Source organism: Varanus komodoensis, unplaced genomic scaffold (assembly GCF_004798865.1).
Source record: "Varanus komodoensis strain SLA01 unplaced genomic scaffold, ASM479886v1 scaffold1, whole genome shotgun sequence".
NCBI lineage: Eukaryota > Metazoa > Chordata > Lepidosauria > Squamata > Varanidae > Varanus > Varanus komodoensis.
The window spans coordinates 51377566-51392324 of NW_025335268.1; the positions used below are offsets into that span (position 1 = coordinate 51377566).

General features: G+C 40.6%; 1 protein-coding gene across 9 annotated transcripts in view; it reads left to right on the forward strand.

Annotated features, from left to right (window-relative positions):
• Positions 1-13563, forward strand: part of TRDN (triadin) — a 224992-nt gene extending 211429 nt beyond the window's left edge. For all 9 annotated transcript variants that reach the window (XM_044425408.1, XM_044425434.1, XM_044425425.1 and 6 more), the window contains 2 exons: positions 1162-1191; positions 7520-13563. In XM_044425408.1, the coding sequence (XP_044281343.1) occupies positions 1162-1191; positions 7520-7665 (176 nt within the window). In that variant the 3' untranslated portion in view covers positions 7666-13563. The remainder of the gene's footprint in view (positions 1-1161; positions 1192-7519) is intronic.
• The last annotated feature ends 1196 nt before the right edge of the window (positions 13564-14759 follow it).

The following is a 14759-nucleotide window of genomic DNA, read 5'->3' on the forward strand; positions in this document are numbered from 1 at the left end:
GACAAAATGGAGCCCTGTGGTACTCCATGGCGCAGAGCCATAGTCCCCCAGCACCACCTTCTGGTATCGGCCGTTGAGATAGGAGCAGAACCACTGCAAAGCAGTGCCTCCGACCCCCAATCCCGCTAGCCTATCCAGGAGGATACCATGGTCGATGGTATCGAAAGCCGCTGAGAGGTCCAGAAGAACCAACAGGGACGTACTCCCCCTGTCCTTCTCCCTGCACAGGTCATCGTACAGGGCGACCAAAGCAGATTCAGTATGTCTTCATGCTGGTCATAAACAATGTCCTTATATCCTGCTGAATGTTACTAAAACAAATTAATATGGAAAATTTGCCCAAATTTATTTTATGTGTCATGGTTTCTCATATGAAAGCACACTGTTGATGCTATCTCTTGCATAAAGTCACCAGGTCCACCATATTTTGGTGTCAGGAACCACTGGGCTGCCCAATCTTACGTGTCCTTCTTCTGGCCATCATAGTGTTTTGAAATTGAGCACAACATAAGCATTAAGTAGACCAGCCTTCCCCAACCAGGTATCCTCCTCCAGATGTTTTGATCTCAACCTACTTCAGTTCCAGCCAGCAGGGCCAAGGGTCAGGAATGCTGAGGGTTAGCATAGAAAACATCTGGCAGCCAGGTAGAGAAATGTCTGATACTGTAATTTAAATCTTGATGCTTAAATCATATTTAAGGGTTGTATGCCCTTTAAAATTTTATTCCAATATCAAACTGAATGAAATTGAAAGAAATAACATTTGCTGCATTATTGCAGGGAATGTAACTGGAACTTCTCATTTGCTCTTTATTGTAATAAGGTCAGCCACACCCCAGGGAAAGATAAATAATTATATATGAAGGAAAGCCAGTCTTTGTTATGAGAATAGCTGTCTCTAGGTCATTTTCAAACATGTTTAGTCTTTGCACCCACACAGGTAGATAACAAAATATCTAATGGATAATGTGATAAGAGACATTCTCCAGTTCTATTATCAAAGGGCATAGTTGTTCATTGATCCCTCACTGCTTGACAACTTCACGAATTCAACTAAATCAACTTAATCAAAACATGAATTAATAAGAAAAATAGATATTAGCAAGTTATTCAGTTTCCTTTCAAGTTGTCTCTCTAACATTTGGCTTTGTTTCATTTCAGATAAGAGTTCAAAGGCTGCCAAAACAGCAGGTAAGTTCTGCTTAGGGTTAAAGATATAGCAAACTGCTTTGATTCTCAGGTGACATATCATGCTTGTCAGCATTGTACAAAATGTAGCTTGGCTATAAAAATACTATTATTCATTCTGTCAGACTAAAAAAAAGAATGAATCATTTGCCCTTGAAAAGCAGCCTATGGGAAAATATTCCATATTTTTAAGATCGGCACTCAAATGAGCTAATTCTGATGCTGTTCTGCTATGAGGGGAAAAAGTTAAACTAGAACCAAGAAAGGATTTGAACAATTTTGTTTTGTTTTTAAACAAGCACAAAAAAATACTGGACAGTTCTAGCCACTGTGGTTTTTGTGTGGGTCTGTTTCAGTAGCACAGCTGTTCATATTCAGTAGAGATTTCCAATAAGACTTCAGGTATTTGGAATAACAGTCTTACATTTTGCTATCCAGATGGGGGGATTACTGAAAATGTAGGCCAGCAAAAACAACTTTATTCAACTGTCGAAAAGAAGGTAATTGAATATGACAATATTTGCAAAGAAGATTACAAATCTTTATTTTCCAAATCTTTGTTATTAGACAGTGTCTTTTCCTGTAATTGGTTTACACTGCTGGGTTGGGATCCAAGGTTTGAGTCACTTTGGTAGCAATGACTTGTTCAAGGCACAGGTATCCTTGGAATCCAACTTGACCCATTGTGTTACGGAGCTCGACCAGCCTGTCTTCTTCCAAGAAGAGCTCTTTTTGATTACTTCCCTAGGAAGAGTGAAATCTCCCTTGCATTGGTTGTGGCTTCCACTTGTGCAGGGCAATGAGCTGAACCCACCACTCGCAAGAGAGAATTGGTTGTGTGTGGAGGAGGTGGGAGGGAGAATTGGCAGGGGTGTAACCCCCCCCCACTGGATTCCTACCCCAAGCCACAAAAGAAGAGCGATGAAGGATAACAGTTAAATGGCACAATCAACATGCAGTACATGCCAGTGTTGAAATTTTAATTGCTCTAAGTAGATGAGAATTTCATCCATTTATTTATACATTTCTTTTTAGCTAATTATTTCTGAGGGCAGTCCGCTACTTAGCTTCAAGTCTAATTGGGGGCACAGGGTTGCATATAGATCTTGTAGTAACAAATAATCCTGGTGATCGCTTTATTATTTTTCTCTATTTAACACCTAATAGCAGAAAAAGTAAGTGCCGGTAATCATTATTATAAATAAAAATGTAAAAATCAGAGCAGGTGGGACCTATAGCTATGAATTCCACACACATACATCAGCCTTCCCCAGTCTGGTATCTTCCACGTGTTTGGACTGCACTCCCAGAATTCATGAGCATTGTCCATGTCGGCTGGAGCTTACGGGAGGTGAATCCAAAACATCTGTGGTTGAGGAAAGGCTATTACTCACATGCACAGAAGCACTCAAGAAAGTCATGCTAGCTGTATAGCAGCATACACCAAGTGAAATTTTAAATACTCTTGAAAAACATGCATACACACTGCAAGACTAGTAATAAGATTTCTAATTCTAAATTAGTGTAGGGATTAATTATTATGGAAAGTTCCCTGTAGGCTCAGATCCCCAAAAATAGCAGAGCTTAGTTTAGTGCAATTATCTGAGGATAACTTTATGTAGAGTCTAAATCTTATGTAGAGTCTAAATCTTGTTTCCTGTAGGACTCTTTCAAACTTTATCACAGCTCAGATAGTTGTTCCTTATCATAAAAGGTAGCTGTTGGCATGTTTTGAATTGTGGAAAAACACTGAGAAAAGAAAGACAGAAATCTATGCATTAGTAAAGCAGGGAGAAGGTTTTCATACACATGTGGAGCTATTCATATTTTACCACAGCAGCCTGGGAACTATTTCCTATGGCTTTCTAAGAACATGTCTATGAAGGAGACACAGTGATAGATCCTACACAAAAGTCCACCAATTTGGAGGACAGCATTGGCAGCAGTATAATTATGTGTTCACATTTTTAGGGTGCAGTCTGGAAGTCCATAGGATTTTTTTTTATTTTTTTGGAGTCTGACCATTGAGGCCTTTGAACCTTGGGACCCAGACTCCAAAGGCCAAACTTCTGCCCCTCCTCTTGCAGCTTGTACAGAAAGGCCTACACTGGCTGCCTGCCCTCATCCCCAAGATGTGACTAGTCCTCAAAGTGGGACATAGAAACATAGAAACAGAGTGAGTCAGAAGGGACCTCCTGGGCCACCTAGTCTGACCTCCAGCACCAGCTGGCTCTGCTCACGACATGCCCACCATGTGGACGTCCAGCCTATCCTCAAACACCCGCACTGATGGGGCCTCAGTGACCTCTTGTGGAAGCCCATTCCACACCCTCGGGGTCCTAACTGTCAGGAAATGCTTCCTGGCATCCAGATGGAACCTTGGCTCCCTTGGACAAAAGGGTGTGCAAGGTTGCCGATGTACAGTTCTAATCAGCACCCCAGCCTGCTTCCCCCCTCTCTGGATGGCTGAACATGGCTATCTAGATAAAACGCAGGGTGTGAGGTGGGGCGGCAGCAGCAGCTGCCTTCTCTGTGCCTTCCGAGGGATGTTTCCCGAGTCTGGAGTCCTATGGAGGGTTTTATCCTTTGTATATTTCATTGTCCTGCAAATAGACTCTGCCGCCTAGACTGTGGCTGCTAGAGGAGAAATGTTCATTGGAAAAATTGTGAATTCGTCTGCCAAACAGCAAAAGGAAACACAACATTCAGTGCTCCAACCTTTCCTTCTGGGGAATTAATCACCTAGGCTGCATCTTTCAAAGCCTGATTCACACACTCAAGCTGCAGTGTGCCAGCCACTTTATGTGGTGAGCCATTTGCATATTCATTGAACATTATCCTACGTAAACAGCAAAAAGGTAAGGAGGCGCTCTCCTGCATACCCCCTGCAGAAGTGCCTACTGCTGTCTGCCTTTCATCCAGAAAACAGAGTGGGCCTTATATAACCATACTTTGATTAACTGCAGTTGTGGGAGCTGCTTCAGCAACATTAGCCAAGCATCCAAGAGCCAAACCTTAGCAAAATCCCTGCCAGCACAATGTCATATGATACTCTACTTCAATTACAAGCCATCACTTTCTATTAGGGATGTGTTTCTTTCATTGCACATTCTGGAAAGAAAACACGATCAAGCCGCTTCTTCAAAATGGGTCACTTTTCTTAGCAAAGATATTACATTAACATTCCTACAGAATGCCATTTAGGTGGATGAATCAGCCTGTTTACCTTTCATTTGGGTATATGGACTCCCTTCCCCCAGCATCTTAGAATCTGGCACTTTCTTGAAGGAAGCCGACTGTTTCATTCTTCAAAGGGGGGGAAATCCTGTTGGATTGGTGAGCAGTAAGTATTAGAGAGTGACAACCAGTCAAGGTTACTTTCTTAACATCCCTTTCAATGAGGCAAGTTTTGCTGTACTTCCAGTTAGGATTCCAGCCTATTTGGAGTGCAATTGGTATTCCACTTGAGATTCAGAACATAACCTCTTGCTCTGTACAGGAGGAAACCCTGAAATATAATGGATGAAATCCAATTGTGTTCATCCACTGATGGAACAGCTTTTGACAGCTGAGTAGATAACCCTCTCCCCCCTACCCAGCCTGCTCTGGAGGAAATATCTCCTGGAATAAAGGGTGACCACTGACCTGTATGTGGAAGTCCTAAGGAACAAACAAATAAAGAAAAGCATATCTAGAGGAAAGGAAACTGCAAGGACACCCCAGCAGTATTAATAAAAGGGAAGCTCTGTGTGTCTTCTGCTACCATGGCATCATTGATTCTGTATGCCAGCACTACCAAAGGCCAAGGCTACAGCATTTTTCACTATCCAGCATGGATGTGAAAGTTAAAAAGCTGGAATTTATCAGCATCAGTACAGTAGCTATCTTACTATTTTTTTGGACTTCTGCCCTATATTTCCCCCACATATTTCATTATTTCACTTCTTGGCTAACAGCTCTGGGTTTGCTTACTTTCACCCTTCAGTTTCCTATGATGGTGGCTGCACTTCCACTATCTTCCAGCTATCCAATGGCTCAGTACCATTTTGTTCTGTCCTCTGTTGCTGGTCGTTCTTACACCATCCCAAGAGCTCAGGATAGAGATGTCGCTGGTGAACACGTCCATCCTGCCCAGCCAGGCTACCCATAAGCCAGGAATAACTTTTCAGAGAGGTTCAGTGAGTTCTTTCATTATAAGTTGTTTGATTCATTAGAAAACAGACCTAATCAAAATATTAGTTTTGATCCAGTCTTCAACTGATCAGCTATTTTAGAAGAGAATAGTGATGGGGGTGGGGGGTGTTGTATTGTGTCCTAATAAAGCCCCATCTGCATTGCCATTTCTGCCAAGCTACTTCATTTTAATGAGCAATGTCTGCTTGGCAACCTGCTCTTGACACACAAGCATAACTCATTATATGTTTTGCCCATGATGGAATTGCATCGAGATGCTTGTAATTAGCAAAATACAAGCTTCTATATTCAGGTCAAGATTCATGGTTTAGTGGTTGCTTTTTAACAGTGCTTGGTAGGCAGCTGAAAACTACTTTGAGGTGTCAAGTATGAAGGCCACCATTAAATATGTAGGCAAGGAAAAAAGAGTCCCACAGGAAAGTAAGCCTTGACCTGGTTGCGTGAAGCCTTGGTGCACTTGGACAATATAGTTTGTGCTCAGATATGGTTGTTACCCTTCCCAGCCCCACATTTTCATGTTAGGAGAAGTGGCCAATATAGGGCAGCATCCAGTGTTGTCACAGCATTAGCACAGGTAGCACAACATCATTACCACTTGCGAGGCAAAGAGGGAAAGCAACCGTGTGCCAGTGAACTGCAGTGTCAAGCAGCACTCCCAGAACTGCTTGTTGCCTTAGCACTGGAAAAGGCCTTGGTCTACTCGAGCACAATATCATTAGTACTAGCCTTGGACACTTTGCATCTGCATCGTTCATAATTAACTCCCTGTGTGGGATAGAGAGAAACACACGCAGAGAGGAAATTGATTTTATGTTGTGCCTGGCAATGATTTTTCCTTTAAAAAACAAAACAACTCATTTTCAAGCCCAGTTCTGCTATCAGTATTTACACTGGGGAATGAAGATCTGTAAGTCCCTGAACCATAGCAGCAATAAACACTGATTCCTTGGCCCTTCCGCCATTTTCAAAGCTCAGCAGAGTAAACCTTGATTCAGCACTGGTGAATATAAATAACTATCCAAATATTCTCAAGGGAAGATTATTTTTTAAAAAAAGCAGAAAATCCATATATTAAATAGCATAAATCAATTGCTTCCCACCCACCCACGTACCAGAGTAAACAAGTTTCCTTCTAATATCATCCCAAGGCCATCTGATATTAGTTTGCCCACAGAACAACTGAAAATGTGCTGTTCCTTACTATTGCAGATAATACTTGTGAAATGGGGGAAACAGAGCACATATCAGGACTGGGCCAATGATTCAAAAGGCCCACAGGGGAGAAGATATTTGCTCAAGTAAATTGGACCCTGGATGGTGAAGCTTTTAGAAGGTCATAGACTCTTGTCCAGTGACAGACAATTTGCTTTGGCCTCTCACTTTCATCTGACCTAGCCAAGACAGTCCATGTTAAGGGGTCAAGGGAGTTGTAGGCCAAAACATCCTCAGGGCCACAGTTTTTGCTCTATCTGTAGTCTATAGATAAATTTTTGATCTCATATGAAGTTCATAGCATTTGGGGCTTTACCCAGAAGCAAACATTTACTACTGCAAAAGGACAGGTGATTCTGAGCCATATTTTGATTCCATGTTCCATATTTTGACTCTTCCGTGTTGCTTTCATTTTATTTTTATGTATACAAAGGAGACTTATATTAACTGCAGTTCTCTTTTAGAGGGATACTCTGAAATAAGCACAACTATGAAAGAGAAATATCAGTTCGGGACTGGCATCTTTTCTTACTACATGTTATTTTCCTTAATAAAAAAATAATAATGTGTAGCATTTAATTTCAGACTTGATCTTAAAGTTCATGTCATTTCCAGGTTGCAATTTTATTAAATTTGTCAGGTAGAGCTCAAGAAATACACTGATGCATCTGTGGGACAGGAAGACTCACCCAGCGTTTGTTTGAGTATGTTTGCATGCTGGCACCATGCCTGACTAGGGTGAAAAGAGCTAATTCTGATAATATTGTAGATTTATATGGGAAAGTGATGTATAATTTTTAAAAAATCAATTTACTTTATTCCTTTCAACGAGAAGGACCAATGTTTGACTTAGCTGACTGCTACAATAATGCAATGGTGACTGCAGCTAAGTAATGGACTATTCCTGTTTCTTCTTTCCTTCCAGCTCCTGTCCGCTACTATCAGTGTGTCTTTGTTAATGGATACAATGGCCATATACCACAATACCCTGTTACTCCAGCCAAAGACTCCAAAGAGAAAGCTGGACAGTCAAAGTCTTCCGAGCCCAAAACCAAGACACGGAAACAGTAGAGTCGCACCACCTGTGACTTGATGACAATTTGCACTTTATGCTCTCCACGAGGGTCTGTGAAATCTGTTGGCACCTTTGAGAATAGAAATGTGATTCAGTAGATCACATGCACTTGGAAAGGTTGTCTGCTCAATGCCAGAGCAGAAGAACTAAAAAGAGAGGGAGGTGTAACACTGTTTGAGAAAGTACCAAGTAACTCTTTCCTGAAGGAAGGTGCTGAATAGTACTTGACAGAAAGTAAACTCTGTGTGTTTTTGCGTGTGTGCATTTGTGTTTTTTCCCTCCTCCTCCTCCTCCTCTTTCTCATTTGTTTTGTGTTTTTCAAGACATGCTGGAGTGAACATTTTCAGTATAATCAGTACAAAAATGTTTTTAGAACAAAACTAATATTTTTCAACATTATCTGTAATCGATGTTAGCTTTCAGTTGAATTCAGGTGAAATCAGGTGAAATCTCCTTAGTTTTCTAGGACACCACACCCCCTTCCTCTAGCTCCACCCATGTTCCTATTTTATGCTGGTTTTGTGCAGTTTTTTTCTCCCCATTCTAAAATATAAAAATGCCTTTCAAACCTAGCAGTGAGAGTTTTAAACTAAAACATGCTAGTAATTTTGGTATTTCTCGCAATGATTTTTCTTTGTTTGCACCCACCACTGGAGTGCAGGCCCCAAAAGGTTCTCTGAAAGGACATGCAGCCCTTGTGCTGAATGAAGTTCAACATCCGTGAATGAAATAATGAATTTCTCATTAATGCCCTTCATGGTATTCCTATTCATCTTTCAGATAGGTGGATAGATAGAAGGGGCCCATCAGGCCATCGGGTCTAACTGCTTGTCCAATGCAGGACTCAAGCCACCCATCCAGATTTCCAGCTGGTCCAACCCTTCTAAGATTTGGCAAAATCAGGCACCTCAGGCTGGCTCTCTCTCTCCTCTCATTCTCTCTCTCTCTCTGGATCAATATCGATATTGAGATCTATCTATCTATCTATCTATCTATCTATCTATCTATACATAGTGAATATAATTAATATATTTATATTTTCCCTTAAAGAATTCACCAAAACAATGACATGAATTGCTTGGATGCAAGCATTAAAAAGCTATGATATTTTCCATAAGTAAAAACGTAAACTCCCTTATTTTCTAGATTTTTTTCCCTTTAAATGTGGAAGATCAGGGTCTGGAACTACTGCTTAACTTCATAAAGATAATCTAGGTAAAAATGTCTGAATATTATTATTCCAGCTTTTTGTCAAAATGTCTTGCTTTGTAAATAATAATGTGTCCTTGAAAACTAGTTGTTCTTTATTAATGTGTTTCACCTCTGTTGTTTCGTATTACTATTGATTATTTACAATGTTAAAGAAAGCTTACGAGTAATTGTTCAACTTTTCTTAAACAGAACAACTTACACAAGTAGATCTTACTGTGTATAAATTTTGATTCCAGAGGAGGATAAAATTCCCATAGGACTGGTATTACTTTGATGAGATGGCACAAGATTTCAAGAAAATGTGCCCAAAGAGACAGCCAGTTCACAACAGTATTTGGAATAGATCCTTCTCTCTTTATCTCTTTGTGTCACTTCTGGGTCATGCCAGAAGTTACTGGAATTTATTACTATCTGATTACTGCCATTATTGTGAGAGGTGTGACATCCACAATGTGCTAGATTGAAAGTCCACACAAATCACAAAAAGGCAGTCTTTAATAGAAGCTTGACTTTACAATAACTTGTCCTAGGAAAATGAATAGCTTTTTGGAAGTACAGGCTTATAGTTCTGCTTCCTTTGCTATCACCATTTCCATGGATAAGCAAAATAAGTAAGGATGTAACGTAAAGCTACTTTCACCAAAAGGCAAAACAAACTAGAGGGCCTTTTTGATGAATTTGGAAAAGGTAATTTGTCTCAGCACAAGTTGTGTGTTATCGGTATAGCAGCAATGGCCCTTCCTATTATCTCATGATGCTTGCTGAAGGAATTAGACCTTTTGTAAATGTTACCTCAGGAGAAACCTGAAGACTTAATTGTGCCTGATCATGTGGTGAAGCCGCAGGTTTGGCATTGCATTAATTAGTCACCAGCTCATCCAGATCAGGAATGCACTATCAAAAACATTGGGTAAAGAGGTTTCAGAAATCCAGTACAGGATCTGACCTCTTGTAGATGGATGGCACCTACCTCCACACAGAAACCTTACAATGCTGTTACTTTTTCCTTATCATTTCCCTACTGCTTACCGTGCTTACTGTAGTTGCATTGGTTTCCAAAGACCAGCCAATTTAAATGAGAGCTGTAGTTAAGCCAGAGAGTTACACAAGTTTCTTTGGTATTTTGTATAGATGTTGCTAATTATTGGCAAGTATTATATAGGGTTGGATCCAGATTTACACTGGATTGTGCTTTTTGAAGTGGATTTCCTTGCCCCCTCTTCCCTAGCCCCTGCAAATGCTACACCAAGTATTGGGAGACCTTGCATAATGGGGTGAACCATGCAGTGGAGAATAGGATCCCCAAATCAGATGGAGAAGACTTCTCCAAGCAGAGAGCCTCCTCTCTTGGAAGATCCATTTCTCTCACTTAAGATAGAGCCTGGATCCAACAGTTAAACATGTTTGGCTTTCTGATTTGAGCTTACTGAAATGTTTACCTTCCCCATGTCAGTTAATTGTAGAAATTGCAATAGCATGGCTGAGAACCCATTTCCTTCCTTTTTATTCCTGATACCAGGATGGTTCAGAGAAAATAAATAACTGACATTTTTGTCAGAATTAGACATTAGCCATTGATTTAGAAATAGCAACTGTTTTGCTTGTAGATGAGCTAAATCTTGCTCCCTTTCATAAATCCAATTAATCTGAAACCTTGATATGTCATTACTTGGATTACATCTCTTTATCTGGACAAATCTAACTCTTAAGGTTAGGTATATTTACTGCTACTGATTTTGCCGAGCAAAGTGGACAAAGTGTTTCATAGTGGCTATAGCATATTTTGATCAATTTGACATTTGGGGAAATGCATTGAAATAATTTCGTTAATGTATGGTTCTAAACAGCCCCCCTGTCCATCCTGACTTTACAATTGTGAAGAATGAATTAAACATGAATTAAAGTCTTTTTACATGGGCAGGCTCAATGTGCAGATTGTCACAATTTCATTCAACACCTTAAACATAATTCACCATTTTTCTGTTTTATTCATGCATAGTTTTGGACGTGAGGAGAAAGAACATTTTTTTAAAAAAACAATGTTAATAGATACGGATCACATAAATATAGTTCCCTGGGTTTTTTTAGTTTCTGGTTAAATTTCTAACAGTAGTTAGGAATTAGAAGCACAAATCCATGCTTTATATCTGGCAGAGCAATCCTATGGGGACAGAGAAGAAAGAATTCAGGGTGGAAGAGCCACCAGTTCCTAAGCTTAGCCAAGTGCATGCCTGCCAAAGCAAGCTATGTGCTGGGGATTGCTTGTTTGCACCAGTTTTGCTTTAGTTAATTTTCCTTTCCAGTGGTTTCACTGGGATAGCAACCAACACCAGCATAAATCACTCTTGTTGCCATTATGACTGTTAGGGTAGTACAGTGGAAAAACTCCGGGGCCAGCATTCCAGAGGCATGTTCAATGGATCCAAAGTCTCCTCTGATTTGTCCCTGGCATGGCCCAGAAGCTTTACCTTGGCATGGTGGAAATTTCTGCTGCTGTACAGAGAAGATCTCTATGGGTGGACCTCCTGGTCTGCAGGTGGACCACCTACTCTGCCCCCATGGCCCCTGGGACACCCTCAGCACCAGATAACGATGCAATCAAAATGGCTTGGTCCACTCGCCTAAATCCACAAAAGTCCAGAATTTCTGCTGGTGTTAAGGTTGCAAAACTAAAATACAAGTCATTTTTCAAATACAAAAATTGAATTGGTAAGTTTCTTTCCTTGATTAGCGATAGAATAGAAGCTCCAGGAAGTAAATCCTAGGAATGGGGAGAGTGCCATTCATAACCGTTATATTCCCCAAAGTTGCTGAGTAACCACTGAACCAGACTTAGGATCAGTTTGCCAACCCATCCAGTGTCTCTAGCCAGTACAGTAGATCTTTCAGCTGTGATGTGTACTGCAACTTATGTAAGCACTAGGAACTGGAGGAGGTTTTAGCTAAGCAAAGTGAAAGGCTGTGGCAGGAACTAGATTCAAGTGCATATAGAGAGCACAGTAGAAATCTGACTAGGAAGTTAAGTGGAACCAATATCCTGTATATTGTGGGATTGGTTACCCAGAAAACAGAAATGAACATGTTGTGAATAGTAGGAAAGAAAAATATTTCTCCAGGATAAAGAAAAATGTTAAGATTCATAGGGGGAAGAGAGAAACTGACCCATAGTGGAAAGTTGAATCAGGGGTGGGGGGGATGCTGGGTAAAGTTCAGAGAAGGTTTACTGGAAGAGTTAATGGGATACAGATGTGGAGAAGAAGCTGACCTAGAAATAAGAATTTTTTTCACCTTGTTTACTGAGAGATAAGGCCAAGCAAGCAAGAAATAAAGCAGCAGATAGCAAATGTTTCCTAGAAAGTAGAGCAATCACTATGGAAGGAGACATAACAAAAAACTTGCTAGTGCCCTTGCACAGTTCACATAATGGGTTTCTAGAGAGCATGTTCTTAGTACAGTGGCAGGTATTAAAGCATGTTCTAGGAGTTGCAGGCACAGGAGAACACATTAGGTCTACCTGAACCCGGGTGCGACTCATGCTCTTGAAGGCGCTCCCTAGAAGCTTCATGGAGCGTCATTTTCTCAGCCTCCTGCCTCGGTCCCCTTGCACATTCATGCAAGGCACATAGTGCACCAGGCCATTAATGGGAACGGGAGACCTGTGCATGCCTCCCACGTTTCTTCCCAGCCTTCTTCCCTTCTGCTCAGCCATCAAGCATGAGTTCCAAGCTCAGGATCTTTGACCAAATGGAGGGGTGCATTTAGACAGTTATATGCACACTGTTTTCCCATTTGCACTCTCTGGTGCACTGCAGTTGCATGTGCCCATGTGTGTGTATCAAGGAGAGAGGGGATAATGGGTCCCTGTTATAACCTACAGCACAGCAGCCAACTTTAGGGGCCAATTTCAACCCCATTCCACCCCTAAGCACCCTGGCACTACCAGGCACTGATTAGTTTTAGCAATGGCAGCAGAAAAATAATTGGCAATGTTTAGGCCACCAGAAAAGGCCCGCTTAAGCTTTAAAACAAATTGCGCATCTTGCTTTAAAGCAGCACTTGACCTTTTCTCAAATGCTGCTGCCACCAATTCAGGGGTGGTGAAGGATCATGGAATTCATTCATTCATTCAAGCTGGTGGTGGGGTGCATACATGGATGCGTGGCTCCTGTGGTCATGAAAGGATGACATGAAGCCCGGTATATACATGGTCATGTTGTATAAACTTACTTAATGGGCATGTGTTAATGCCATCACCCTGGAAAGCCCACTGAGGAGGAAAGGAGCAGAAGGACCTGCTGACAAGGAGCATGTGGCCAGCTTGCCAGGGAACATAAAAGCTCACCAAAGCAGATTGAGCAACTGATAAACTACTTACTATTTTATGCACGCAAGATCACACATCAGAGCTTGCAATGCCTTTTTTGGATGCAGTTTTATGCACAGATACCTGAGACTAAACCCCACCGGACATAGTGGGCTTTAACAGCTCTCCTTACCCTAGCAGACAGTGCTTGGAATCTTGTGCAGCATCTTCATAAAGTAAACTAATTATATAATAGGACTTTATTCCTTAGAGTCATTTTTCATATCATGTTCTATTTTTATATCGCTATTGAACTGCAGATGAAAATGGAATCTTCCTGAGATACAGACAGAATCTAAAATAAAAAGTAAACAAAAGATGGAGGCATTTTCTTTTTTTCTTTTTATGATTATTATTATCATGATGATGATGTTTGCGTTGAGTAAATCTTCCATTTGCATTCTAATTCAGTACATACCTTATTACGTGGCTACCAAAACATTTTCCTTTCAGTAGTCACTATGCCTACTTTATCTTTTTGCTCTCCAGAATGCATTTAATATAGCAGATATTTTATCATGAACCTATTGCATCGGTAAAATAGTCCAATTACTATTGAACTACTCATGTGATACTTCTGAGAGTGTAAGCCACTTAATTTCAGCAAAGCTTGAAATGGAGATGCATGTTTGAACACTTAAAGCAGGCTTTTCCAGGGAGACATTTAACAAATAAATATGCTATTCAGTTTATGTCAGCCCTCCTGCTGCTATAAACCTTGTCTGTGCTTACATTTTAAAAGGCATCACTAACTCATTCAATAAAAAAGAAATTATTTTAATGTAAGACTTTCCGATGTATTTTGTTGAATAATACTAGTTCTTGCTATAGCAAGCATTTTTATCTGGTAATGATATTGTAGAATTCAAGGTCTAATTTAGAAAATACTGCTTCATGTGCCTAAGTCTGGATCTTCACAGCTAAAGCATTGGCAGACCTATTCTATGCAGGTCTCCTCAAAAGTATGCCCCAAATAAGGGTCGGGCCCCAATACGACTGCAAAGCTGATGCAAGTTTCTTTTTCTTCACCCATATTATTTGCCACTAGCTCCAGTCTGCAAGACCACTTGGTTCCTAATTGCTAATGGCTGCCCCAATGGATCATCCCATTCTTTGGTCAACAGGACACTTTGGTGCCTCTACAGTCTCTTCACCTCTGATGATTTTTCTATTCATCTGTACAGTTTTGTACAGAATCTGTACGCTTCTTTTACATGACATAATTTTGTATCTGAAGGCTCTGCCTTCTTCTTTCTGGCAAAATCACCTTTTTAACCAGTTGGAGGAGCAATTCCTTCATCTTGACCTCTCTCCCAGTCTAGTTAGTTTGTCAGGAATTGGAGGCGAGATGCCACTCACTGGGTACCTCCACAGTTTAAGTGTTCACGTCAGTCCATCTCTACATAGTTTCACTTCTCACATCTTCCGCAATCTCCACAGCCTTTCAGCTTCCCAGTGTAGGTAGTACATTATTATTATTATTATTATTATTATTATTATTATTATTATTATTAT